The following is a 25,183-nucleotide window of genomic DNA, read 5'->3' as shown; positions in this document are numbered from 1 at the left end:
TGGAAACTTTCAGTCTTCACTTTTTCCTTTCATTGATAATTAGAAACCCCACCAAAACTCCCATCACAGCCTTGGAAATGTCCATCGCCCTCGTCAATTTGATAGCTCCCGAGGTCCTTCAAGTTTATGTGTAATCACTTCCTGATCTTGAATCACGTCCTGTTCTTCTTCCTTTATTACCTAGGTACATGTTTCATATCTTTAACAAATTGGCAAATATGCACAAAACCCCCGACAGAATGATGGACTCACTTCGAGATCCACGGATTCCAGAATAGAATCTCCTCATTAATGCTCCAGCGACTGCTGCACGATTAGTCACGGTGGAAAGATTCTTCACTAGCGCGACGGGATCCCTGTCCGGCTGTGAGTCGAGCCATAGAATGAATGGCGTGGCTTCGCAGTGAATCTTATTGCAGAAAACCACAAGAAGGAGCGCAATAGTACAGAAGCGCCAAGATTTGAGTATCCGCTTGATGATTGTTTTGTATAGACCCGTGGACGGCTTCTTCTTGAAGTCTTTTGTTGGCAAGGTTCTTGGCTTCTTCGTTCAGGCAGCAGGATTCTGTTCGCCCGGGCATATCAGGGAAAATGAAGAACGCACTAGATGTTGTTGGTCAATTGGGGATCAAATTCAATTGTTGCGTAAGTTACTCACAGTAAAGCGACTGGGATCGTTATTATAGTGCAGATAACGAAAAGCCATTTGCGAGGAGGAATATAAGTCTTGAATCATCAAGTCGGTTGAGACTGTCATCTCTACTCACCTCCAGCCTTGAATTCCATACTAATTGCTGAAATATGTATATGCAGCGGCCTGTAAATACTCAGCGAACATTTGGCCGGCGGGGTTTGCGATCCAGAAAAGAGAATTCCGACGACCTAAATCTTGCTTTTTGTGCCATCTAGCAACAATGGTCAGAAGGCGTTCATCCTTTACAGTGATGGTTCAAGAGCACTCTCGAATTGCCACACGAACTAGGCCAACGTAGCAAGATGTGGTACTCAATCCAACAAACAATCTCATAATAACCAACTGCTCATAGGTTTGCGCGCAGGCAGTTCCAGGTCTGAAAAGCCCCCAAAGGATTTCTGCTGCTGGGAGATAGTATTGCGCCCTGTAGAAAGATATCAATTGTTTGAAACGTGTTGCTGAGTATACTGTAGGAGTGTAAACTTACGGATTTTTGATCAAGACCATGTTGTTAGGTATTTGAGACACGATATATCCAACCTCATCGGTAAAGCAAGCAGATGGATTTAGCCTCTCAACCCTCCGATGGGAAAGTTTTGTCACAGGAAAACAATCTTGCAGAAGAATAGGTGCTTGCTTACCCGCAGCATTGATATAGTTCAGTCTATTACCAGAAAGATCAAGATCTTGTTTTATTCCAGACGCATAAGCATTGGCTTTGAATTTTGTCAGTCTGCAACTAGAATCATTCATGGAATGTTCACATACTCAATCCCGAAACGTCAAGATGCTTGACAAAAAATGATAAACAAGCGTATGAAAGAACAATCTAGTCCAACTTTCGAACAAGCCGGCGTTCTACCAATGACATATTGGCGGGGAACCATCTTGTGGCGGTCTTAAGACGTGAAATAAACCCGGCCATTGCGAAAATCAAATATTCATCAGCCAAGAAACATTTCTTCGTTGACAACCCGCCTTTACTATACCTTTCTAGATCCCAGAAAAGTCTCATCTTAATTATTTTCTTATAGATTTAGGCTCGCCTGTTCTACATGAAATTGCGCTAAACGGCATCATATTCCCGATAACAACCCTCTCGGGCCTTTTAGCAGCATCTTGCCGAGATCAGAGGGTGTTCGGTTGCGCCATACTCTACTAAACTAGCACCAAAAGAAATTCTAAGCTTGCTGAAAGATATTCATCGGGGTTCGAATTTTGAACCAGATGGTTTTAGCCTGTCAAATGGCATTTTGATGTACTATGACGCAATTCTACAGTAGACTACGTTATTCGGCATTCTTCCGCAGCAGAGGGGGTGCCCCCATGAGTAATTGATCTTATCTCCTCGAGCTAAGTATGCAATCTTCTGATACGATCGGAGGAGGTTTCGTGCTTTCTAGTAAAGATGACAGCACTCAAGCACCGAGCGGGGTCAACTTCAACGAAAGAAGATAAATAGTATGAACCAGAACATTGAACGCGTAGAAATTTGAGATAACTGTCTTTTTGATTGAAAAGAACGTTAAAATTGGGCATTTCCATTTCGTAATGATATTCATTTACCATGGCAGCCGAAACTTCAACTCCTAAGCGGCGGATATATCTCAATGGCTTCGACATGTTCACTGTAGGCCATCTTTCCTTTGGCCAGTGGAAGAACCCGTCCGATCGATCAGCAACCAAGCGACGGGACCTATCTTACTGGACTGATTTGGCCAAAATTTTGGAGAAAGGCGACTTTAATGCGCTGTTTCTTGCCGATACCTACGGGCTGTATGACACGTATAAGGGCACGGCAGAACCCGCTATTCGAAACGCAGCTCAGTATCCCATGGGGGATCCTTCCATAGTATGTGAGCTGTCTGGACATTTTGAATGTGATCGCTGACAATATTCCTCAGCCAATCTCAGCGATGGCATCGGTAACGAAGAATCTTGGGTTCGCAATCACCACTTCGACTTCGTATGAAGCGCCATATGTTGTCGCAAAGAGGTTTTCCACTCTAGATCATCTGACCGGCGGTCGGTTTGGGTGGAACATTGTGACATCATGGAAGCAATCCGCCGCAAAAGCCGTAAGCTGAGACATATCACAATTTCAATCACAAGCTGACATGCATAGGTGGGCTTGCCCCTGGTAGATCACGACAAGCGGTACGAGATAGCCGACGAGTACCTGACTTCTCTTTACAAGTAAGCACCACCGTGATACATTTCAACATGCAAGTGACTGACAAGAAATAGACTGTGGGAGGGTAGTTGGGCCGACGATGCGCTCCAAGAGAATGCCGAAACTGGGGTGTATGCCGATCCAAGCCGAATCAGATACATCCACCATCACGGAGAGCATTTCCAGTTTGATGGTCCCCATATTCTGGATCCATCTCCACAGCGTACTCCATTCCTCTTCCAGGCCGGGACATCCCCTGCAGGAGTAGCCTTCGGCGCTAAACACGCAGAAGGTGTATTCGTGTCGGCTCCATCACCACATATCCTTGCCCCACGTATCCAAGCGATCCGCGAAGAAGCGGCAAAGAACGGCCGAGATCCCCGATCCGTGAAAGTGTTTGCCATTCTCACACCGATTGTGGGTCGAACAGAAGAGGAGGCGCAGGCGAAGTACCGCGAGGCTCTGAAATACGCCAGTGAAGAGGCGGGGCTTGCTTTCTTCTCCGGTGGAAGTGGTATCGATCTCAGCAAGTTCGACCTAGATACACCTATCATGGCGTCAGATGTACATGTCGACGCTCGAGTGCATTCGACGATCAATACGCTCTCCTACCAGAGTCCCGATGTACCTGAATGGACGCCAAGAAACATTGGCAAGCACATCTCCATTGGTGGAGCGGGTCCAGTTCCAGTTGGGTCCGCAAGTACCGTCGCGGATTTCCTGGAGGAATGGGTCCGTGTGGCGGACTTGGACGGGTTCAATATTGGCTATGTTCAAACACCCGGGACTTTTGAGGATGTTGTTGAGCTCCTCGTACCGGAGCTCCGACGTCGGGGGCTGTACGCACCCCTGAATGAAAGTGGTACAATGCGCGAGAGGGTCTATGGGCCTGGGCAAAATCGTTTGAGAGATGACCATATCGGAAAGAAGTACGGATATGAGACGTATGACAGCCAGTAGTCTAGATTTCTAATTCGGAGGCATTATTTGAGGGGTCTAGTTTGCAACCCACATTCATGTTAAGGTGCAAACGGGGGCCTAACTTAAATTGAACCTGATAACTTGGACATGGATCCCTGTACATTTCGGACATCTTTTTCCTTTCATACGCCCAGGTTAAAATCTGAAGATTTTACTGAGAAGAGGCTCAAAACATGTATCCAGGGGGACCTTTCAAAATATGGTTCCCCCAAATACGTCACATCAAGTCTCAGGGAATTTTATTGTAGATTTGACGCAAGGGAAACCTGCGGTGTTTGTGCGAAGCCCTAAAGTTCCGGCCGGGTAAGCGCCCCTAGGAATGCGCCAAGCCCAACCGGAAAATATTAAAGGCCCTTAATTGATCGTTCACAATGGCTAGAAGCCATGTGGTTAGGGGCCTGTTTGTGTCATTGGACCACTTTATTGAGGCTTGACACTAATGCCATTGAGATCGGGTATTTTGTACAATTTTCTTTGTGGGCTTTGGTCTACACATTCTTGTGCATGTCTTTGAAATTTGCAATTTCCTTTTTTCTTCCCTGACATCCATGCTTTTTCTCAGTGTATGCTTTATATTAGAAATCACATATTGAGAATTAGAATCCTTTAGTCGGGTTACTACGGCGCCTCCTAGATCTCGTAGTGTCTCTAATTAATTAAAGCCAACACGAACAAGATCACCGGACCCTCCGATTGGAACAATATCGACGCTAACGAAATTGCCTTTAGGGCCAGACCGTTATACTAGTCAGATTCAATGACTTCAATGAAAGGAACAGAAATTTCGTGGCAAATGAACGGACTCTCTCTACCGCGAGGCGCTCTTGGCAAAGGTTTCACCTCCGATCCTTATACTATTCTGGCCTAACTTGACTCTCATTTTCCTTCCAGCTGCGTTGTCCTTTACCTTCTACTGGATCGATCTACAGTCTGACAAGTTTGATTTTTCTTGGCTCGTTTAACGTCCCCCGCTAGTGGATTCGGCCAGTTTATGTCCGCGTTAATTACCCCCCACTTCCAGGGTCGCTCCGAGCCTTATACCTCCGATTTTGTGGGATTCTGAAACTGCCCTATGCAGGGCATAAAATATGGTGTTATCACCGATATGCTTGGGACTATAAGTATCGAGCATTTGGTCATGATGCTCTAGATTTGATCATCACTATCCTTCAGTCTCTCCTTTTACTGACACTTGCTGGACTCAAGTTGTCTATCCATTCTTTTCTACAAAAATACCATTCATTTCCAACACTCATTTTATCAAATTCCCGAACATGATGTACTCTTCCCAAAACTCGGGCTGGCAGGTCCTGGCGGCCAAGAAAAAGACACTGGTGTCTTGCATTCTCGGGCTTTTCTTCATTGCCATGGTGGCAGACCTTCGAGCTGGTTTTGGAACTGACCAGAGCCAGAAAACTCTCTTCAAGAGGGATAACACAGCCACCGACGCTGCCATTTGGCAGCCAGCAGCTGGTGTCAAGTGGCAGATTCAACTGATTGATGCCGTGGAAGACACCACGGTCGACGCTGATATTTGGGACATCGACCTGTTTGACAACACCGCTGAGACAATTACCACCCTCAAGAACAAGGGTCACAAGGTTATATGCTATTTCTCTGCTGGCACATACGAAGACTGGCGGTCGGACATTAGCAAGTTCAACTCGGCAGACTTTGGCAGCAACCTTGATGACTGGCCAGGCGAGCGCTGGCTCAACATCAAATCGGACACCGTTCGATCTATCATGAGTGCTCGTCTGGACATGGCGAAGGAGAAGGGCTGCGACGGTGTCGACCCAGACAACATTGATGCGTACGGAAATTCGAACGGACTCGGACTCACTGAGGCTGATTCCATCGATTACCTCACTTTCCTTGCTTCTGAGTCCCACTCTCGGGGCATGTCCATCGGGCTCAAGAACGGTGGCGATATCATAGGCTCTGTGATTGACAAGATGCAATGGTCTGTCAATGAGCAGTGTGCAGAGTACAACGAGTGTGATGTCTATGCTGCTTTCACCAAAGTCAACAAGCCTGTTTTCCACATTGAATATTCTGATGAGACCATCGAGTCCAGCGGCTCTGACACTGCCGCCAATACCACGACAGACACTGACAGCGATGCTACCACCACGTCCAGCACTCCTGATGCCACTGCCACGGATACCACAACCGAAAATGATAGCGATGAAGCCACCACTACCGTGGCATCAACCCAAGCCTCTGCTACTGCTACAAGCACGGCTAGCGTTGCTACCAAGGCTGCCACTACTGCTGCTGCAGCTACAACTACGGACACCACGGACACCACCAACAACGCCGATGCCACTTCAGATGATAGCACCGACGATGCTGAGGACGAAGACGACGAAGATGATAATGAGGAGGATGAGGATGACGGAGATGAGAGTGAGAGCACCGACGTCAAGACCAAGCAAACGTACGGGCACGGTCACCACAAGCTCCGAACCAGAGCTGCTCTCTCAGCCTCACTCAAGAACACAGCTTGTAACGCGGCCAGCGCTGACAAATTCTCCACTGTCATCAAGAACATGAACCTGGATGCTTGGGTTGAGTACTGCTAGTTCCCAGACTCATTGCCTGTAGATCTTACGCCAGCACGTCTCGTTTTTTGTATATGTTGACTGTCGGGAATTTCAGAAGAATTTCAGTCGCTACCGCATGTTCGGATAAAGCTTGGATGTATTCGTGCGACTGATATATTGAAATTTTTGAAATAGCCGGAGAATATCATGCTTATACTGCGAACCCGATACCATATATATAACAGAAGTAACGCTTAAGCTCATGTACCTTTCATCATACCTAAAAATAGTCGGTGTCCCGATATTGTCTCTAACAAAAAAAACCATATAAAAAACAACGAACATCCCGGAATAGTTCCTACTCACTGTCATCAAATACCCCTTTGTTTAATCATACTTAGAATTCCCGGGGCATACAATTCATCCTTCTTTAACATGACAGTAGATAACAATGTTCCAGAAGTCTCATATTTCAAGCATTCTTGATTTTGGTTTGAAGTCTAACCTCGTCAAGCGAGCCCTGTCCCGTTCCTTTGGTCTGTATATATCATCGAGAGCGGCAGTAGTAAGGAATAGAACTCGTCACAACTCAAAGCCCTCCCCTGCAACCATGTGAATCATAGTCACAATAGTATGAAAACTCGTCCTATCATCTTGGTGATTATATATGTGATGAAGCGAATGGGATTCATATATACGAGCAACCAGATGGTGAGAAAGGTCTTGATTCTATCGTCGCAGGCGGGAAGCTAGCCACCGCAACAGACACCCTTCTGGGGATTTTGAGTATGAAAGTGGGCAACCGTATGCTACTAGTGCATGCTGGACTTACTGTTGTGGAACTGGCATGTACTAAATGGTTGGTTCACTGCCTGCATGATTTTTTTGCTTCTTTCTGTCATGGGTCCTGGAGGGGAACCACTGTCTCTGTGAATATTGCAGGGCTTCAATAGAAATGCATCCTTATTGAATTATTTCTATCTGAGTCGCATGCTATCTAGGTATTACCTAGTTTGTGTCCTCATCAAGATGAAACTAATCAAATAGCTCTATAGATAAAGACACCAACAGAATCGCACTGATCTAAACACTGGTTGGGTCTCCATGCTTATGCAGGGCTACGACAGAGATAGTATGTGCCGAGATAACAATGTTTTGATGAACAAAGCAAGGCTAAGGACCAAATTGGTATGGTTGCATATGCATGTATGTGTTTGATATCGCTGTCGGGTAAATAATCCAAATCAATATGTCAGACACTACCCCGGCGATGTATTAATACCCCGCTTGAATTCTTTTCCTCTAGGATTGATTTTGTATTTTGTTCTTTTCAAAATCACAGGGTTTTTGTTCATATTCCCAAATCTAAGCACGTTGGCCAACATGAAGGCATTTGTATATAGCGCCCCGGGAAGGGTTGAGCTTTTAGACTGCCCCAAGCCGACTATTCAAGCACCCACTGATGCTGTAGTGCGGTTGATGTACGCCTCTATCTGTGGAACTGATCTTCATATCCTCAAAGGAGATGTCCCATCTGCGGATTTCGGCACAATACTTGGTCATGAGGGTGTCGGCGAGATCGAGTCTTTAGGCCCTGCGGTCCACAACCTACAAGTTGGCCAAAGAGTGTTGATCTCTTGCATTACATCATGCAGTATATGCCGGCTTTGCCGACGTGGCCTGGCCTCTCATTGCGAGACTGGCGGATGGGTACTGGGAAACCGCATTGATGGTACGCAAGCTGAGTATGTGCGCATTCCACACGCATCAAGCTCCTTGTACCCGCTTGCATCTTCTATAGATCCCCGCGCAGCAGTTATCATGTCAGATGCCTTCCCTACCGGCTTTGAGTGTGGTGTTCTCAGCGGAAACGTTGTCCCAGGAGGATCGGTCGTCATTGTAGGAGCCGGGCCTGTCGGCATAGCGGCGCTTCTAACTGCGCGTCTCTATTCTCCCAAACAAATTGTCGTGGTTGGGCGTAATGAGCCGAGGCTTGCTATTGCCAGAGAGCTGGGTGCCGACGCAGCTATCAGCTCTTCTGAACCAGATGCCCTCCAGCAGTTGATGGCTATTACCAATGGAGAAGGATTCGACTCAGTTATTGAAGCAGTTGGTACCCCTGAGACATTCGCACTTTGCCAGAACCTTGTCGCGGTAGGAGGCCGTATTGCCAATGCAGGTGTCCATGGGACCAAGGTGGATCTACATTTAGAAGCTATATGGGATCGAAACATCGGTGAGTTCAAACAGGTCTGCATTGAAAATAAAGCTGATCATCTAGGTATCTATACATCCTTGGTGAACGGAACCACGACTCCTCAACTGCTAGACTTTGTGGAGTCAGGATTGGTTGACATCAGCTCCTTGGTCACTCATAGTATGTGCGCAAGAAATCCGACGACTTCAAGTCTACGTACTGACTTGGAACTCTAGCCTTCCCTCTTGCTGAAGCAATGAAGGCATATGACACCTTCAAAGAGGCTTCAACACACAATGCTCTCAAGGTTGTAATTGATTTTACCACGACGAGAAACTAATCAGCGACAATATGAACTTCTTGGAATGCCGGTGTTCAAGATTGGGGTCTGAAGAGCTTTGTTCAATTCTATATTTCCTTCCAGGCTTTTGGTTGAACTTATATCGCTGTCGGGTCGACATAACTAGACATACTTACACAACGCAAGAGCTATTTATTCATTCATATTTCAGTAGCCTTCAAGTTAGCTATCACCTGCCATTTACTGCGAGGGGACAGGAAGCAAACATAGTCTTGGAGAGCATACATATTAGATCACCTGATATTTTAACAGAATCTCAAGAATTGAGCATTTTTTCTACTCATCGCGATTATGGGATGTAGTCAAACTTCGAGTAAGTAAGGCTACTTTGTTTCGTCAACTATGTATATATATATATATAGTCAGGGTTGGGTTTGGGTTTGTTGATTTAACCTTAGGAAATCAGTCTCTCCGCCGTCCATCTCAAATAACAAGCCTCAGAATCGAGATCCTGGCATGAGTCGACTTCTTCGACAATGCAGTGGAAGTCCCAGAAGGTTCCTGTCTCCCGTGTACATTACCCCCAAAGATCTTTCGATGTGTCTGCGTTGTGTACGAACATCGGACTTTCCTTCACGGCTTCCCACATGCCAGCGGAACTGCTGCCAAAGTGAGGACCTGTAATGATTGCTCCTTTCACCGGAGTCAAAAGGTTGATCATGCGCTTTGTTATCTCAATTTGTTTATCCCAATCCCACAAATGCATGAACATACCCGAATTGAGGACCTTCACTTTTTTCTGTAGGCTCATCATCTCGGGTGTCCTCAAAGAAACTCTGGACCAAGAAATTTGATTTCAGGCGTGATTTATCTTGAAACAGCTCATTTCCCAAATCAACAAAATCTTGTCGTAGCTCTAGCTCCATGAGATTTTCTAGCGGTGCTCCGTCATAAACTAGGCGGCGTATATCTTGGCTAAATCCACAGCCCAAATTTAGAAACAGGCTACCAGCTCTGGCTTGCTTCAGGATCATCTGGTAGAAGGGGGAGTGGTAGATATCGAAGTGGAGAAACATAAACTTCTGAAAGCAGGGGTAGCTTTCGATTTCAAATGCTTTCTTGGCCTGTTGATGTTAAAGTTTTCAATCCTCTCAATCATTGCCAGACTAGTACTAAAAATTTGTATGATATGCTGTCTCACGTTGGTTGGCTCAATATTTGCGTACTCAAGCAAAAACCGTTCGGTTTCATGGGTCAACTCTTTCGAGGGGTCAGCCTCTTCATTCCATCTGCGAACATACTCACTCCCTTTGGTCCTTGTGCTGGGTGGTATATGGTTCATATTAGTTTTAGATAAGCTCCTCAAGTGGAACTCTGCTCTGTGGGCTTTTATGGACTCATTCTCGTTCAAATAAAGCGCAGATAATGATATCGACAGGGCCAAACTAAAGGAAAGGTCCAAACTCTACATTGTCACACTGTATAATTTTATCGTTCCGAGATGTTTGATTCCCGATCTTGCAGGGTCAGGGATGGCATCACCAGGGAAGGCACCACTGCTTCATCCGCTACGCCAGGGATGGGAGTGCGTAACTTAGTTACACCGCTATTGAACTTATGATCACGTGCTGGGTTGGATGAATTGCTCGCGTTGCGTACATTAATGGACAGCAGGTTCCATCGCGTATCACCCTCTTTATACAGAAGTATGTACCGACAAGTATCAATCTTCGATCAATCCGCATCGCATTTTCTAGCCTTTAGAACTGTTTTGTTTCATCACCATTTGCCGACTTAATCCATATTCATCCGTATTCAGATTCAAACTAAAAGTGAGAGGTACGCTCTGTTCTCGTACCTCCCTAGAAGGTAAAGTGGTTCTAAGAACAAGAGAGTGATCTATAGAGAGTTTAGGCAGACTTTGTTGATTCTTTTTGGCATACTTACGACGAAATTTAAAGGAGAAGATATGTATGCACATATAGAAAGATTCACCGTCGGGCGATGATGTCAATTGCTTTGTTTCTACCTGACATCGGAAGCTAGCTCTGAATCTTAAGTGCAGGTGAAGTCGTTGTGTTTTCTCAGATCCAACTTCACTAGCCGGTGTTTTATTCTGAACCGCGTGTTGACAGGCCTCCACAGAATGAGTAATTCAGACGAAACCATTGGGTTCAACCTCTACTCCTCGCAACCATTTATCCATTGCCTTTTGCATTAATCCCCAGGTCAAATGCACCTATAATTGGTTAGTAAGTATATCAAGCTAGAAACTCAAGGAGATCAAGGGGTAAATGCAGCGGTACTTACCAATTCTGGTGATTCTATAAGTGTATCATGATCTGCATCTTCTACAACGCTCCACTCAACATTCTCCGGTCCGACCATTTCGTCCCAGCCACCAGCATCAAAGGATTCACGCGGGGTATGAAGCCAATCATCGCCAGTCCTTTCCGTTGTCCCTGGTCCATATTTCTCCAATAGTTCCATGGCTTCAAGAACCATACCAGGCATCCGGTCATGATCACCATGCCCAGCCCATATCAAGAATATTTGCGGTTGGATGGCATTGCCCGTGTCCATAGGACGAGGCACATATCCCATTTTCGCGTAATAAGATGAGACTCGGTGCTGCTTCCGAAAAGCGGGAATCTCCAAGTCAGGCTTGCCTTCCTGTCTAATGGGGGAAATGCACCCATGATCTCGAAGAGCTCGACGGTTGCCTGTGGAATCTTGGGGGGTGGTCGAGGCAATGCCAAGTCCAGCATTATTATTCCCAGAACTTGCTTCCCTTGATCTTGGAGTTGGCGTGCGGCTTCATATGCAGTAGCTGTCCCCATTGACCATCCGCATAGCATATATGGCCCGTGAGGATCAATGCTGAGAATGGTGTTTGCGTAGATGGCGGCAGCATCTTCTACCGTCCAATTGGACTCTGACTTGGTCATCAGGAACGGAGAGCCAAGGCTATACACCGCACGGTCGTTGGAGAATTTAGGCAGCGTCCTGTACACAAAGGCGTTTCCAGACCCTGGAGGGGTGAGGAAGAGGGAGGGAACGCCTGCCCGCGGGGTCCCCTGGAGCAGTACTGAAAAGCATATATTACCAGGTGCATCTTCCATGACTGGTGTGAAGTTGAGAAAGTCTGCCGTGTCGGTAATTGAACTGATCTGGTTGTAGACTGCGCTAACTGTTGCCTGGGTGAAGAATATAGATGATGGCAGTGACACTCGGGTTTCCGTGTGGACGCACTTGAGGATTGCGATAGACAAGATTGAATCAACTCCAAGTTCAATCATTCGAACGGAGAGGTCAATCGAACGACCTTTTTCTTTCTCAATTGCCATGCATAATGAATGCATGACATGAGAGCCTGAAATGGGACCATCGATGGTGTGGCCGTTATTCAAGGCCGTCGGCTCTTCTGTTTGTTGACGCTCACAGTATGTCCTAACCAGATCTTCTAGTTTGGTCTTCTGGACCTTTCCTGCCATGGTTTTAGGATATGTTTCATGTCCTAGTGCCTGTATCGATATGACATCCGCCGGAACATAAAGATTTCCCATTTGCGCCAAGACGGTGTCTTTGAGTCTGTTTGCTGTATCGCCATCGACTTCCTGGTTCACCACAACCATAGGGACTTCACCAGCAATGGGGTCTGGCGCACGTATAATCTGAGGTTGAAGAATGTTTATTTCGGGCATTTGACCCAGTACCGCTTCGATAGCTGATGGTTCAATATTCTCGCCTCCGCGGATAATGGTGTCTTTGTACCTTCCAATAAGATAGATACGATTGTCGCCGCTAATGAAGGCTTTATCACCGCTGCAAAACCAAGCAAGGCCATCATCCCCGTTGTAGAAGTTTTTATTGGCTTCTCCAATATATCCGTCAATCAGACTTGAACCGGAGATGTGTATCTCGCCAGTCTCTCCAGCTCTAACTGTCGCCTTAGTGTCCTGAGCGTATATCCGGACACGCATGCCAGGGAGTGGTGTGCCGATAGAAACATTCCTCCCTTTGATGATATCGCTGGCTTGGCTTACCACGTCGGTAGAAACCAGGACACCCTCCGTCATGCCATAGAGATTTTCCACCCCCGAAGCACCTAGAGAATTTAGGCAAATTTTAAGGATCTCCTCGGTTGGGGGAGAACCCCCTAGCAGAATGCGCCTAAGAGAGCTGAGCTTTTCAGATGGAAGTGGAATATTGCTCAGAGCATGAACCATTGTTGGCACCAATCCAGTGTGGCTCACTTGCTCCTCCCGGATGGCCTTGATCACGGCCTCTGGAACAAATCTTGGCCCCGCAAACACAACAGTGGCTGCATTAAGAAAGGCAGACATGATACAAACCCAGCCGAACCCGTGGTTGTTTGGCAGTGTAAACAAGACTCGGTCTCCAGGAAGCATGGGAACACTGCTTTGGCGCCAGCGTGAAGCGGCCGCAAAGGCATACGCAGATGGCACCATACAGCCTTTTGGGAGAGATGTCGTACCACTAGTGAAAAAGATCGATCGATCGGGAGACTTTAAGTGCTGATCTCGAAATAGACTTTGCTGGAGATCACTTTGCTGGGGATCTAGAGCTGAATTGCGCATCAGCTCCTTGAACGGTGTCCATTCGTTCATCTCTCCATCGACCAATATTCTAATGCAACTCAGCCCGGAAGTGAACTCTTTGATATGCGCACACATGCCGGATTCTCCTGCAATGATTCCCATAAGATCTGACTGACATCCTTTCATCGTGGTCTGCAACATGTGCCGCATCTCTGTGGCATTGGCCAGGCCTTTTGGATTGATTGGAATGTATACACAACCGATTTGATACGCAGCCCAGGTGGCAATAACATATTCGGCGGTATTTGCAATGAACATCACCAATGGATCACCCCTTTTCAGCCCTCGACTTCGCAGACCAGCGACGAGTCGCTGTACAGCTTGGTCGAGGGCCCGGTAGGTCCATCGTAGATAGTTTGCTTCACCTTTATCGCTGTCAATGGCGACGCTTGGGATTCCGTAGAGAGTGGACGCTTGCTGGGTACAGACAAGGGCCACGGCATCGGGGCGATTCACGAGATTACGATATAACACCTCATGGAGGTTCGCATCCGCATTTGGGAGGGGAGGTCCGCGGAGTTCGTTGAGGGCCACCATGGTGGATGAATTTTTTACAATTGATTGATTACAATCCTTTTAAACCCTTTGAAAATCAAAAAAGGAAAGGTTTTTCATTGATCACGACCCTCGGGGTAGGAAAGACCCGAAGTAATTAAATACGAGAGGCTATTCAATGCAAGCTGCACAGTACATATGTAAGTGGATAGCTTGTGCCTAGTCACACAGTCGGTGAAGCCCGGTAAATTCATGGAGCCCAGTGAAGGTATTCATTGACCACAACATACCAAACACCCCGGCTTGCCACAGGAGACATCCTGATATGTTTGATACAGTGTCTTGCGGGGATCCACATGGATATCGCCCTGCTTGCCATCTGATTTATACAAACTAAATCAATCAAACAACGGACCCAAGTGCTGAGAATGGTCCAGAATGGTCCAGAATGGGGTGACTAGCTGTCCGAGGGACGTTAGTGTACATGTCCGATGACAAATTTCGTCAAGACAGGGCAGATTTGGCTCACGAAGTCGGAGAACCCAAATAGTGTTCTTAGATGTGAGAGACCAGAAAATGCCACCCATGTTCGGCGCTACCACAGGTACGAGGCAAACTGTGTCGTGCTTCAGCCCATTTCTATATATTTGATTACACCGATCTTGGCATACGCACTTGATCTCTTCATATCTGCACGGTTTGCAAACTATGTGTGAGGTTTGAGCATGCACTGCAACCCAAGAGATGTAGACCTGGAAATGGCACATGCAATAGATTTTGCGTTGAAAGGTGTTAGATTTTTATTTCATTCTAATACTTTTATCAGAGCATCGATCATGAATCTGTATCATGCATAATTGGCTCGTAAATGCATGAATGAAAATGCAGATGAATGCAGGTGACGAAAATATTTGTGTCACATGATGCATGATGCGGTTTATTGGGGGACGAGAGCGAGAAACTCATGTATCTTGTATTTTCATTACGGCGATCAGATTGAGAGTCTCGCCCTTAACTGCCGATCAGTATCCATTAGTGTGCTTCTATTTTCCATGTGTAGCACGAGGGTTTCATGTGTCATCTAAATAACTCTTAGATAAAACACGTATTCCTCATATGCAGTGGCTACCATTGAATTGCAAACAAACACCCTGATTGACTCATCTCCAACAATCTTGCTTCCAATGTCTCAAACTATCACTACTCCTCGCTCGAAGACTACCACAATCGTGGGAGATCGTTCTTTGGACGTCGCTGATCTCGAAGTAATCAAACTTGAAAGGCTTATTACACAAGACCTAGTCGAGACAGCGAAACTTTTGAAGGCCGCCGAATCTCAGGGATTTTTCTATCTTACTTTCAATGATGACCTCTCGGAGAAAGTTTCAAGCCATCTTCAGACTTGTTACCTGAAATCTCATGAGTATTTCAGCAAGCCTTTGGACGAGAAAATGAAGGATTTCAGGGAGAGTGTGGATCGTGGGTATGTTGGCCTTTACTGCTGGAACGAGCCTTACTTGCAGACGCTGACCCATCGACAGCTACAAACCCGGACCAGGCATTGAATCATTTGAAGTAGGTATATTTATGCAATTGGGTTATATAGTGGCTAATTACCCCAGATCGCTCGGGACGAACAAGCCAGCATCACTTTACCAAGTCCCTTCGCAGAGCACGTTAGCGCCACGCAGGAACTTGCAGATATTTGCGACGCCGTAGTTCGCACCTGCCTCCGCAGCCTTTCCGATAGCCTAGGTCTTGATAAACTCTCGCATCTGGAAAATTCTCATCCCGCTTGTGGACCAAGTGACTCGGGGCTGAAGTTCGTCTCTGGTCCAACCCGTGCAATCGCGGCCGATGCACCAGATACTACCCACACCGATGGTGGTTCGATCACCTTACTCTGGTGTGAGAAGTGGGCCAGTCAGCTGCGAACAAAGGAGACGCAAGAGTGGCTATGGATCGAGCCCAAACGGGATTGTGTCTTGGTTAACATCGCAAATTATGTACAAGGTCAGACCGGCGGCCGCTTGCACTCCCCAGCCCATCGAGTGACCCAGCCGACCGATGGCGTCGAAAACCGATACTTTGTGTCCTATTTCTTGAGACCGACGAACTAGTTCTAAGAAACAATCCTGGCAGTCGTAATCTTGGGAACAGATTGGGTTTTTGAGGGGCAAAACCATGTTGATGCGGAATTTCATTGCCATATACAAGACTAACCGAAATCAAATGTCATTTGAATTCCCAGTGGCCTAGGAATATCTGTTTGGTGGTCTTCAGTGCATCAATAGCCTTAATTGAAACAAAACAGCTTCGAACCTTGTTACGATGGTACCAGTACGTTGATCAGGTCCAAATTCCAAGCCCAATTTATGCACGCCACGAGTAATCAACCTGTACCTCGTAAAACTGCCTATTTCATCAAATATTGGAAGGCAACTGAAGTTTGCTAGGAATGAAAGGGTCGGATGAAAAATACAGATTTTGAGGTTCACTACAAACCCGCGAAAACGGACCGATTCTGAGCGCAAATACCGCTGCCTTGCGTCTCAGCGCACCTTCAGAAAAGATTCAATGACCGTGCAACTACGTGCTCATCGACTACTCCGTATCATCACGCGAATTACGAATACCCCATCGTTATACGATGTTTGTGTTTTCATGCAGGAGCTCTACCCCATACAGAAACCTAAATTTATAACATTCCGACTTAGGTTTTCACTGTAACCTATACCGCCCATGCTCATAATGACATGGATTATATATTAAACCTCAGCCAGCCACTCTGGATATACCGAATTCCGCCGGATGAACCTGCAGAAATGATCAATTTGTTTGACTAGCATGCAGGGTCGCCACGCAATCTGAACATACAATATTGTATTTATTTATGCAAACTATAACCGTATCAGTGGAGACTACAGGCTAAAAGCCAAGACCAGATAGAAATATTTGGTTGCTTGGTTTTTTTATATTGTTTTGCATAATTTTCTATGATCAAATTCACAGATACCTATTGTTGAATGTTGTGCCGAAGTGAAATTGCGCAGCTAAAAAAGCAAATGGAGGAAACCTTGACAAATACTTAATAACCCTGCGATTTGACGCTTGAGCATCTAGTGCTAGTATATTACCTTTATTCGTCAAATTTTCCAGAAAATCTCGAAGAATTCCAGCGGAGAGAGACTCCTACGCTTGTCCAATTTTCCCAATATAGCGAGCTATACTGTGCCACAATTCCACAATGTTTTTCTTGAATTTGAGTTCATCATTGAGGACCTTCAGGCTGCCTTCTCCGTTATTCTCTTTGTCTTCGGCATTTGTATCATCGCATTTCTATATTTGAGCACCTCCAAAGACTATCCAAGGCTTGACAGATCCAAGATTCGGGTGGCGCAGGGGCACAAAAGGTTCAAAGTGCCGAGTCCAGCTATCAAGACACATGCTGAATGGACATCGACGAGAGAGTTGGAGTTCTACAAAGAGCTTTATTTCAAGCTCCAAAATTTGGAGCAACACTGCGACATAATACCAAGTGCACGACAAACGTTCATAATCCTGCTTTCACAGGCATTGGAAGACTACGTCAAGGCCCCCGGTATCAGCATACTATCGATTGAACACTTTGACAAAAAAAAACTTGCCCGCTTTCTTCAGAGTCATCAAGATGATGTCACAACTCAATACCATCAGTATATCAGTCGCCGACAATCCGGCGGCCCGCGTGAGCTACTTCACAATCAGCAGGCAGCTGGAGATTGGCTAAGGGAGACCGCACCGCTAAAACTGGTCGACGGTGCCTGGCTCGGGCATTTAAACAAGATCACTATGCCTTTCGCGTTGAGGCAAATTGTAAAGCAGACATGGCAGGTGTTCACAGAGGAATTGGGAAATGGCAACCGGGACCAACATCATGTCAAGATCTTTGAGGATCTTCTGAGTGAATTTGAACCAGATTTACCCTCGCCAATAACCAAGGCTATTCTGCATCCTCGGTACAGACTGGGTAGCCTCAAGTATTGGAGAGCGGCTGTGGCGCAGCTTCTAGTATCTCTCTTTCCGCGTGAGTTCTTGCCCGAAATTCTTGGGTTCAACCTACATTTTGAAGCCCTGCAATTGGATACCATGCAAGCGTCGAAGGAATTGCCGGAAGTCTGTCTCAACGCATACTATTTTCTGTTGCATGTTTCAATTGACAATAGTCATTCGGGGCATGCTGCCATGGCTATGGCAAGTGTCACAGACTACATTGAACATATAACAGAGACTGAGGGCGAAGTAGCTGCAGAGACCGCATGGAAGAGAGTTCAGGCAGGATATGTTTTCAGCGAGTGGCAAATTCAAAAAGGCAACCAGGCAACCAACATTCTTGCCCAACTCAATGACGAGTCTCCTGATCAACTGGAGTCAAAGGTTCTTGCGATATTTAGCTCAAAAATTCAAGCCTCCCATAGACTACATTGTGGGAGCCGGGTCAAGATTGGAGAGCGCTTGCTGACTGATTGGCTGGACCCCGAAGCGTTCTTGGGTGAGGAATGGCAGCGGAAGTTTATGCGATCCTTAAGCACATGTCAACCTTGGATATATCCTGGTGATAGCCAGAAAAGCAAATTGGTACAAGAGTTTCGATGGGGAGGGAGAATGTATGGATCCCTAACGAAGAGCGAACTCGATATATTTGAGCTCTGGGTCAACTCCCTGGGTCATGACCAAAACCCTTTCTATCACTCTTTCATCAACCCTAGTATGGACTCACAGGATCAAGTAAGCAAGACATCAGACACCGACAAGAGTGTAATTATTGCTCTCACTGTCAGTGAAAAGAACATTGAAACAGCAATTCTACTTTCTCAAGTCCCATCGGGGAAATATTCCGGAGACCTGACAGCAAATCTTAATTTGCCCTCTATGTTACCACTTTGGTTCACGCAGTGTTGTCTCTTGGAGTCATTTTTGTACGCCCCGGGGAGAACGACCGATAATCTTGGCTGCGCTGTGGTACGCTTCTTGCGCGCCCAGTCAGGCTTTGAGACAGAGGATTCAGTTGTGACGGGGACAGACGAGCCTCATACCACAGAGAATGGAGGAATCATTGAGTTTGGTCTGGAAATGATCCGCGCAGCGTCCCTTCCCATCCCTCAAGGTCTGCATGGTCTCCTGTCTGCTTGGCCGTCCGAATTTGCCACCACAATGCTCGAACTAGCTTCCAGTCCCATTCAGAATTTAGGTACCCTGTTGGGTATGGCCATGGCGTTTCTCGAATTACAGGAGATGGTATCAGAATCTTCTAATTACGGCTTGCTTTCTCCAAAGAGCAGCGAGCGCCTTGCATCACTGATTCGGAGGCAGTACGAATGCTTGCAGGTCTGTCTTGAGGAAATTCCTATTGGAGATGCACGTCGTGTGGCCTTCCACCGTGGATATGACATGGCGAAGGCGGAGATTAGCAAATGCTCCGGGTCAGCCCCGTGAAAGCTGGATAAAAGGCCTCTCGGTCGTTTCTTTTATGCGCAACCTTGACATCTTGTGCTTACAGGATCATCTGAAGATTGACATCTTTGCAATTTCCTCTACATTATAGAAGATTAGAAGAATATATGGGCTCATTTGAGAAATTCATAGTAACTAGATCTGCCGTGGCAGAAGCTTAGATACTTTCAGCGAAATTAGAATACAAGATTTCAGTGTTGCATTCATTCCGATGCACATATTCAAACTGCAACTCTACGAGGAGTTTTCATGAAGATTTGCATCCTTTGCCATTTTCAAATATTCTATAGCCTTCTGAAGTGCTGCTATCCCGTCCTTGTCTCGTTTTTTTGATATACCACGTAGCGGGCTACTATTGGCGGGACTGATAGATGAATAAATCCGCAGATCTGGCCAATTAAAATTGGGTGCATAGTAAAGGCAATAGAAGGTATATATGGTGCATCTGCGTATTGTGTGATTCCGTCGGAGAGTTAGAAGTATGGTAACTTTTTGCAGAAGATCCGAACGTAAACTGGATTCAGAGAACAGGGAGAATGCGTAGAACCCATAATCTGCAGGATCCAGCAGTGCCTAGATATTACAGCTCCTGTCAAAGTGCTGCGTGGAAAACAAGCCTTCGGAACTGCATGTAAGCCAATGGAGACAACTTAAATGCGGGGAAAGCTCGAACCTCGGACACTCCGAGACAGATATAGATATTCCAATCGGTTAAAGTGACCAACATGGTATTGGGAGGCTTGATAGCCATGGGAATAACCACTTGCACATTGCGGTCCATGTTCCCATATGTGCTACAGCCAAGCTGATGTTCTCGCTTCGGCTCAAGAGACCCAAATAAAAAACGGATGACTTCATCTTGCAAGATAATCACAAAAGCAGCGGCGGCGAGCCCGAGTTTTGGCTTTATCTAAGCGCCAAAACCGGAATCCCAATGCAAGTTAAAGGGGCATGTGAGGACGGGGAGAGCTGTATAGAGCCACAGGAGTGGAAATTTGGCGGCATGACCGAAACTGTGTTTATAGGACTCTGAGGGACTTGACTAGTTCCAAGACTCTTTTGTGCATTTATGGCGCAGCTACCGCCAATCAGGATTTTGTGCAGGCCGTCCACGCCAGCAGCTTTGATGATTGGTTTCGGGCAATTGAAGGCGAGGGAGTTCGGAGCCGACGCCGCCTATCTCCTTCAGCAGCCCCACATCTTCAGGTTGACAAAACTCGCGAAGTTCATTGGAGCCGATATGTGGGGCGGCCCGTGCCGAACTACTGACCATGTCTCTGACTATGAGATAGTTATTTGATAGTGTAGATACAGGACGAGATATGAAGGCAAAAATAGCCTGAGCGTGAAACACAATTTGAGCAACTGTTGCCGTCGTTGATATGCTGAAGAAGGAACGACATAAAGAGGGCAACTTCCCATCATCAATTTCTTCAGACAGCAACGACGACCACACCAATCTACTATAATCGGGCTTAACTCGACACAAGAACCACAATGGCTCCTTCCATCATGTCAGCGACTTCCCCTGTGGTCAGAAAGCGAAAGGGCCGTGCTGACTCTCCTCGTAGCTCGAATGACACTTCCAGTGTTTCTGTGCCACCAGTCAAGACTATTCAGACCACCAACGGTTCCAATGGTACCAACAGAAACGGTGTGTCTACTTTGAAGGAAAGCAACGTTGCAAAGGAAATTCCTACCGAACCTGCCCTGGACGTCAAGTTGGATGTTTTCATGAAGACGGAGCTTGCCCACGCCGAGATTCGCAAGTTCCCCTGCGTGAAACATGTCCGACCGGCTCAGTTCCCCGAGGCGATTGGTGCCCTGCCTTTCCCTCAAGAGCTGAAAGATTTGGTTGCCTGGACTGATGTCTTTGTCGAACGACTGGGTTGGGCTGCCTTGCAAGCAGAAAAGGTTAGAATGGTCTGATCATCCGGCAACCATTTATGCTGACATTGACGAATGACAGAAAACTTCTAGCACAGAGGTCTCCCTTGCCCGAGCTAAACAGGAGAACGAAAAGCTCAAGCTCGAGATTCAGGATTACCGGACTAAGCTTCACAACTCAACTACTGACAACCACAAGTTGAAGGGCGACATTTCTCGTCTTACCAGTCGCAACAGGTTCCTCGAGAACCAACACAAGTGTGACGTTAAGCAAATTGAGGCTTTCAATAAAACAATTGCTGAGAAGCAGACCGCAATCTGGGGTCTGACCAAGGAGAATGAAAAGCAGAGAGCTAGCGTGCACAGCCTGGTGGACCGGGTCAAGCAACTTATCGCTGCGAACAATGACAATAAGCATTTGATTGACGCCTTGAAGGAGTGGAAGGCAGCCGACAAAATCCACGACGACAAGATTGACAAGCTTGTGGATTCATTGAAGCAGGATGTGGAGACCCAGAAAGCTGCCACAAAGGCGGCTGAGGACAAGGCTGAAATCGCCAACGGGAAATTCAAGGACCTGGAGCATGAAAATGCTCGACTTGTGACACTGGAAGCACAGCTTGCGGAGCGTGTCAAGTCTATTGCCGAGCAGCTGAGGCAGCTCGAGGGAGACTTTGGAGTCACACAAGGACAGAAGGCGACGCTGGAGGCATCGCTTGCTGAGCTCACGAAGAAGGAAGCCGATGCCCATATCGAGATTCAAAGTCTCCACCAGAAAGTGCACGACGCCAAGGAGGAGGTTAAGAATGCCATGAAGAAGGTTCTTGAATCCAAAGACCATGCCAAACTTCACTGGAACATTCTCGAGACCATCCGTGTTGATGGTGGCTGGTTGCGGACTAATGAGAGACATGATTGCGATGAATTACCCGTATCTCAGCCCATCACCGATATCAACAACCCTTTCAATTAATCGACACTCTGATTGGGAAATTCTGTCTTGGTTGGAGACGTTGCCGACACGCTTCTCGCTAGGAAGTGACATAGTGCGTTTCTGTGGGCTTTCTTTATCTGATGTTTTTCTATCTCTTGTAAGATTCTCTCTTTGTGTTATTCTTTTGTCCACTTAGCAATGCAATGCAATTTTGGAGCCTTTTGGCCAAATAAAACCTAAGATCCAATCATGTTTCTCGCGCAGTAGATCATGGAATTGACGGCGCTGACGGTGCTCACTTGATAAATCCGCCAAAATTATAACTGATAAGTACAAGTGACACTGGCGTTCTGGTAGCAGAATCGCAGCTGATTATCAGGCCTATAAGCTCGGTGGCAGTAGTTTTAGTTGTGTAGGCGACAATGAATACTGAATTATATGTATGAACATGGAAAAGTAGGCTTTATAGTGTCTTTTATCGCCTAAATTTTTTCAGATTATCTGCCTGTTTTTCAAATCGAGCTAAAGATTAAGTTGAAGTAGTAATCACAAAGCTTGCTGTCTATACGCTGAAGAGCAAACAGTGTTTTTTTATAAAACAGAACAAACTCCATTCAACCCTACTCTTCTCCACTACAACTCTCTACATCCCATTCTTGCAGCTATGTCACCCTCAGTTTCGCTGGGCTTCCAGGCTCTCATTCTATGTGGGCCTGGGTTCTCCTTCAATACATTCACCTCCAAACCAGAGGACTACCCAAAATGTCTCATGCAAGTCGGAAATCGACCTATGGTCTACTATGCTATCGACTTTTGCAAACGATCAGGCATCACTGGTATGCTCATATAACTTATCAAGGCTGATACGCACAATTGGAGACAATACTAACTGGCCACAGATGTCACCTTGATAACGCCTCCATCCTCATTCCCAGCAGTTCAAGCTGCCATGAAGATCGATCCACATCTTACGTCTTTCCACTCGCATCCATCCATAATTGCGCCGAAAGGTCTCGATATGACCATGGGCACCGCCCAGCTCCTCCGCCTCCCCGAAGTCCAACGTGTTATCACAACTGACTTTATCATTGTACCTTGTGACCTCATATGTGAACTCCCTGGTGAATCTCTTATCGAGGCTTGGATGGCTACTCAGGGCGTCCTTGAACCAACTCGAACTGCCAAAGACCGACGCAACTCACTCGGTCAAAAGCCTTCCCGCTTGGACGTGCAGCAAAAGGGACGACGCGGCGCTCTAGCTGTGTTCTACCAAACAATCGACCGAAGAGAAAGCGTCCAGGGGGAGTTTACTGATTTTGTAGCTGTTGCACCTCTCACACATGATGAGGCCCCTGTTATAACACCTGCGGATATCGAAACAGCTGCCATCCGGTTCAACATTTCGAAGCTGCTGCTAACAATGCCCATGGGAACAGCCAAGGAGAAGATGGAACAAGATAAAGGCTTGCTCCTCCGGCATTCTTTGCTTCAGACGCACGGGCGCATTCGAATCCTCACCAGCTTCCGCGATGCACACATCTACGTCTTTCCATACTGGGTCAAGGAGATGGTCCACAGCCAGCGCAGACTGCACACAATTGGTCAGGACCTTGTCGGCAACTGGACCAAGGCAGGATGGCAAGAAGGGCTAGGCATAACTCTCGGTCTCACTCGTCCACTGTACCAAGACAGCCAGAGCGACCTCGAGGAGTCAAGCTTCGAGAGCAATATCGAAGCGAGATACATGGACCAGAAGATCGATCTTCAGCGCATGAGCACTACCAAGTCTGCGCTGAATACTCTGCCTCCCAAGTACATCCACCCTCCCAAGAGTTCGAAGTCGAAGGAGGAAATGATGCCTCCCAAGGCTGCCGATCTACCACAAATCCTATCGTATATTCACCGAGGACCCCAGCTCATTCGGCGGATTGACCATCCCGCTATCCTTCTTTCGACTTCTCTCCTTCTAGCCAAGTTGCAGTCCATCGACGAAGTCGGAAAGCAGGCAGCTTCGCCTTTCGCTCACGCACACAAGATCTCCTCTCCTGAACTCGTGGCTAAGCGCAGCATTGTTTCTCAGAATGATTGCCTTCTCGGTGATAATGTTACTATTGAATCCACCTGTGTGATTAAGGAAAGCTGCATCGCGTCTAACTGCCATATCCATTCAGGCGCGCGGATCAATCGCTGTGTGCTGATGGAAGGGGCGGTCGTGGAGGCTAAAGCTCTGCTGAATGGGTGCATTATTGGTCGACATGCTAGAATTGGCCGGGAGTCTGTGCTGAGGGACTGTGAGGTACAGGATGCCAATATTCTGCCTGAAAAGATGGATGCTCGGGATCAGAAGCTTATGGTTTTCGAGGAGTTGAGGAAGTGAGATGATGGTTGGCGAGCTAATATTTTCCGGGCCAGCCTCCATGCAATGACCTAGAACATTTGATTATCATCGTAGCAGTAACTCTTGAGCAATCAAATCAAATAACAGTTTAACTGATATTGTCAACCCAAATAGTAAATTTGATAATCAAATGTGGGACCCGTGCACCCGTACCCGGGTGGACGGCAGAGCCTCAGAAATCCTATACCAAGGTTCACGTTGGCACTAGCCAAACTTTCCAATGTTGCAATTCAACGATACACACGATGGACTCAATATTCTATAAAAGCGAACTCGTGATGCGAGTCTGCGAAGTATGAAATGTGTTATGATATTCTCAGGCCAAACCAGCCCGAGATTTCTAGCCACAACCCCGCATGTGAGTGAGTCACGTATAATCGCAAAACCATAAATCTGGCCTCAAGAAAGGTAATTTATTATGTCCAAAGTGAAATGGTGGGGAATACAAAGTGTGTGTGCGTT

General features: G+C 46.7%; 9 protein-coding genes across 9 annotated transcripts; 6 read left to right on the top strand and 3 right to left on the bottom strand.

The window, feature by feature from the left end:
* Positions 1 to 949: 949 nt before the first annotated feature.
* On the bottom strand, positions 950 to 1,201 carry N7529_010086 (uncharacterized protein; the record flags this gene model as incomplete). Its single annotated transcript, XM_057245613.1, has 2 exons — positions 950 to 1,118; positions 1,182 to 1,201. 2 exons carry the CDS (start codon positions 1,199 to 1,201, stop codon positions 950 to 952), a joined length of 189 nt encoding a protein of 62 aa, XP_057093876.1.
* Positions 1,202 to 2,261: 1,060 nt separating this feature from the next.
* Positions 2,262 to 3,827, top strand: N7529_010085 (LLM class flavin-dependent oxidoreductase; the record flags this gene model as incomplete). The annotated part of the gene is made up of 4 exons (XM_057245612.1): positions 2,262 to 2,546; positions 2,599 to 2,772; positions 2,820 to 2,890; positions 2,942 to 3,827. 4 exons carry the CDS (start codon positions 2,262 to 2,264, stop codon positions 3,825 to 3,827), a joined length of 1,416 nt encoding a protein of 471 aa, XP_057093875.1.
* Positions 3,828 to 5,122: 1,295 nt separating this feature from the next.
* N7529_010084 (endo alpha-1,4 polygalactosaminidase) lies at positions 5,123 to 6,433 on the top strand (the record flags this gene model as incomplete). The annotated part of the gene is made up of 1 exon (XM_057245611.1): positions 5,123 to 6,433. One exon carries the CDS (start codon positions 5,123 to 5,125, stop codon positions 6,431 to 6,433), a length of 1,311 nt encoding a protein of 436 aa, XP_057093874.1.
* Positions 6,434 to 7,777: 1,344 nt separating this feature from the next.
* N7529_010083 (zinc-dependent alcohol dehydrogenase family protein) lies at positions 7,778 to 8,931 on the top strand (the record flags this gene model as incomplete). The annotated part of the gene is made up of 3 exons (XM_057245610.1): positions 7,778 to 8,630; positions 8,676 to 8,771; positions 8,828 to 8,931. The coding sequence occupies 3 exons, from the start codon at positions 7,778 to 7,780 to the stop codon at positions 8,929 to 8,931; spliced, it is 1,053 nt and encodes a 350-aa protein (XP_057093873.1).
* Positions 8,932 to 11,047: 2,116 nt separating this feature from the next.
* On the bottom strand, positions 11,048 to 14,051 carry N7529_010082 (NRPS-like protein biosynthetic cluster; the record flags this gene model as incomplete). The annotated part of the gene is made up of 3 exons (XM_057245609.1): positions 11,048 to 11,131; positions 11,203 to 11,565; positions 11,610 to 14,051. The coding sequence occupies 3 exons, from the start codon at positions 14,049 to 14,051 to the stop codon at positions 11,048 to 11,050; spliced, it is 2,889 nt and encodes a 962-aa protein (XP_057093872.1).
* Positions 14,052 to 15,193: 1,142 nt separating this feature from the next.
* On the top strand, positions 15,194 to 16,129 carry N7529_010081 (putative oxidoreductase, 2OG-Fe(II) oxygenase family; the record flags this gene model as incomplete). Its single annotated transcript, XM_057245608.1, has 3 exons — positions 15,194 to 15,492; positions 15,551 to 15,584; positions 15,632 to 16,129. The coding sequence occupies 3 exons, from the start codon at positions 15,194 to 15,196 to the stop codon at positions 16,127 to 16,129; spliced, it is 831 nt and encodes a 276-aa protein (XP_057093871.1).
* Positions 16,130 to 17,840: 1,711 nt separating this feature from the next.
* Positions 17,841 to 19,484, top strand: N7529_010080 (iron-containing redox enzyme family protein; the record flags this gene model as incomplete). Its single annotated transcript, XM_057245607.1, has 1 exon — positions 17,841 to 19,484. The coding sequence occupies one exon, from the start codon at positions 17,841 to 17,843 to the stop codon at positions 19,482 to 19,484; it is 1,644 nt and encodes a 547-aa protein (XP_057093870.1).
* Positions 19,485 to 21,879: 2,395 nt separating this feature from the next.
* On the bottom strand, positions 21,880 to 22,302 carry N7529_010079 (uncharacterized protein; the record flags this gene model as incomplete). Its single annotated transcript, XM_057245606.1, has 1 exon — positions 21,880 to 22,302. One exon carries the CDS (start codon positions 22,300 to 22,302, stop codon positions 21,880 to 21,882), a length of 423 nt encoding a protein of 140 aa, XP_057093869.1.
* Positions 22,303 to 22,987: 685 nt separating this feature from the next.
* On the top strand, positions 22,988 to 24,700 carry N7529_010078 (eukaryotic translation initiation factor subunit eIF2B-gamma; the record flags this gene model as incomplete). Its single annotated transcript, XM_057245605.1, has 2 exons — positions 22,988 to 23,159; positions 23,223 to 24,700. 2 exons carry the CDS (start codon positions 22,988 to 22,990, stop codon positions 24,698 to 24,700), a joined length of 1,650 nt encoding a protein of 549 aa, XP_057093868.1.
* Positions 24,701 to 25,183: the final 483 nt, after the last annotated feature.

The sequence above is a fragment of the Penicillium soppii genome (genome assembly GCF_028829465.1).
Source record: "Penicillium soppii strain IBT 18220 chromosome Unknown utg000007l, whole genome shotgun sequence".
NCBI classification, from domain to species: Eukaryota; Fungi; Ascomycota; class Eurotiomycetes; order Eurotiales; family Aspergillaceae; genus Penicillium; species Penicillium soppii.
This window is presented reverse-complemented; position numbering and strand designations above follow the sequence as displayed.